Source organism: Acanthisitta chloris, unplaced genomic scaffold (genome assembly GCF_000695815.1).
Source record: "Acanthisitta chloris isolate BGI_N310 unplaced genomic scaffold, ASM69581v1 scaffold33378, whole genome shotgun sequence".
Classification (NCBI taxonomy): Eukaryota; Metazoa; Chordata; class Aves; order Passeriformes; family Acanthisittidae; genus Acanthisitta; species Acanthisitta chloris.
Window position 1 is genome coordinate 11,775 of NW_008689187.1, and position 2,305 is coordinate 14,079.

General features: G+C 58.3%; 1 protein-coding gene across 1 annotated transcript in view; it reads left to right on the forward strand.

Annotated features, from left to right (window-relative positions):
* The window catches only part of WNT6 (wingless-type MMTV integration site family, member 6), a 4,208-nt gene extending 3,556 nt beyond the window's left edge, over positions 1–652 (forward strand). Inside the window, exon 2 of the mRNA XM_009081326.1 lies at positions 191–652. Coding sequence (XP_009079574.1) covers positions 191–652 — 462 coding nt within the window. The remainder of the gene's footprint in view (positions 1–190) is intronic.
* The last annotated feature ends 1,653 nt before the right edge of the window (positions 653–2,305 follow it).

Sequence of the window (2,305 nt, forward strand, 5' to 3'; positions counted from 1 at the left end):
TGCAGCAGCTCCAGGTAAAATATGTACCCAATGTCTTTCAGGAACCCTTTGCAGGCACTTTGTAAATCCTTCATGCACCCCTCCACCCCCAGTCTTCTCCCCCAGGCCAGGGCAGCACCAAGAGGTAGGATTTTGCCTGGGAGTGCTGGATGGGGGGATTGAGGGCTGAGCATCACTGTCTCTTCCCCAGGCAGTGCGCAGCTACATGAGGACAGAGTGCAAGTGCCATGGGCTGTCGGGATCCTGCACCCTGCGGACCTGCTGGCGGAAGATGCCCCATTTCCGTGAGGTGGGGGATCGCCTGCTCGAGCGCTTCAATGGGGCTTTCAAGGTGATGGGAGGCAATGATGGGAAAACCCTTATTCCTGTGGGTGACAACATCAAGCCTCCTGACAAGCAGGACCTCATCTACTCGGCTGACTCACCTGATTTCTGCTCGGCTAACCGTAAGACAGGCTCACTGGGCACTCGGGGCCGTGTCTGCAACAGCACAGCCATGGACACGAGTGGGTGTGACCTGCTGTGCTGCGGGCGAGGGCACCGGGACGAGACAGTGGTGTTGGAGGAGAACTGCCTTTGCCGCTTCCACTGGTGCTGTGTGGTGCAGTGCCGCAAGTGCTCCGTCCGTCAGGAGCTCAGCCTCTGCATCTGACAGCCTGCGATCAGGCGAGAACAGTTTGGGGAGCCACCTCCAAGCTCATGCCGTGGCCCCCTGGGACACTGGCAGAGCTGGTGGCAGGGACAGCGTGGGTGAGCCCAGCTCTGTGCTCTGGGGAGTCCTGGCTTCCCCAGATGACAGCATGGGGCTGCCTGGCATCCCCATGGCCCCTGCAGTGGGGACTGTGGGCATAGAGCTTCCACTAATAAAGCTATTTAAAGCTGGTGTGCCACAGCACTTCCTGGGGAGGGCTGGGAAACTCTGACCACCATACTGGGATGGGACTAGCCAGAGTGCCATCCTGCCTTGGTCATGAGTCCCAATCAGCCAGACTCCCTCCAGCCTCCTGTTTGTTCTGCCCCTGCTGGGACCTGTGGCAAAGCCTGGCTCATTTTTTATCCACTCTCAGCTTTTTTCTGTGGTTGTCAAGCCCAGAGACACATGTGAATGAGAGTGAGCACTCTCCTGCCCTGCTCTGCAGCTTCCAGGCTGGGTGAGTGCTCTCCTCCCATTATCCATGGCCACCGTTGCTTAAGGATGCCAGTTTGTGTCCCACCACCACCTGACCTGTATTGTTTGCAGTGATCTGTAGTCCACAGTCCCTCCACTCATCCCTTATGCTGGAGGAACAGCTAGCTGCCCTGACACTATGGTGATGGGCTCTGAGTTTCTTGAAGGGATTCTCGATTTGTTTCGCTCCAGCCATCATCATTGCAGTCCCCACTGCAGGGTCTGGCACAGCATTCACACCATTGGCTTGGTGGCATGCAAGGCATTTGTTTAGCATGCCGTGGACCACGTGCAGCCTCACCTGGATGGTCTGTTGCCACGCATGTGTCTTGGTAACCTGATCAGCCTGTGCCCCTCATGGACAAACAGAGGGTGAGGAGCAGCCCACCTGGCTGCCCAGCAGGGCAGGCTGTGATCCCTCTGCTCCAGAGACTCCAAGAATCTCTGGGGAGGTTCGTCCCATGCTGCAAGGACCCCACATGAACTGGTTTCTCCAGCCTTATCCAGCATGGGGGTTTAGGTAACTGCAGAGGAGAACGTGTGTTTGCAGCACCTCCTTGGCTGGCAATGCCACACTGGGCAGAGGAGCCCCAGAGGGATGTCATCAGGGCCAGAGCCTGAGCAGGGAGGTCCATGCCCCTGTGCCTGCCCTCCACACCGCACCAGTGATAGGCACAGGGGCTTTACCTGTCCAACCTTTTGCCAGAGGGCTCCAAGCCAAGGTGGGCAATGCCCTGGTACTGCCAGGCAGGGCAAGAGCAGAGCTTGCAGTGCTGGGCATGCTGCAAGGCAAAGGGGCCTGCAGTGGGGAGCTGGTGATGCCCACCAGTGCGTCCTTCCTTGGCCTCCCCAGGAAGACAGCAGGGAAGGGCCAGGGAAGCAGAGTGTGGGTGAGCCATTAACTTGGCCCAGCAAGTGCTGGGGAAGGAGTCTAAATCTGTCAGCTGCAGCTGGAAATTCCCTCCTGACTTGCCCACATTGGTGCTGAGAGAGGGGAGGCACTCTGTGCTCCCGGGAACTCCCAGCCTTGTGCTTGCCCATGGGAACACATGGATGGGTGTGAAGCAGGGCTTGGTAGGTGCAGGTGAAGGTACCTGTGCATGCAAGCAGCTCAGCATGTGTGCCTGCACAGGTAAC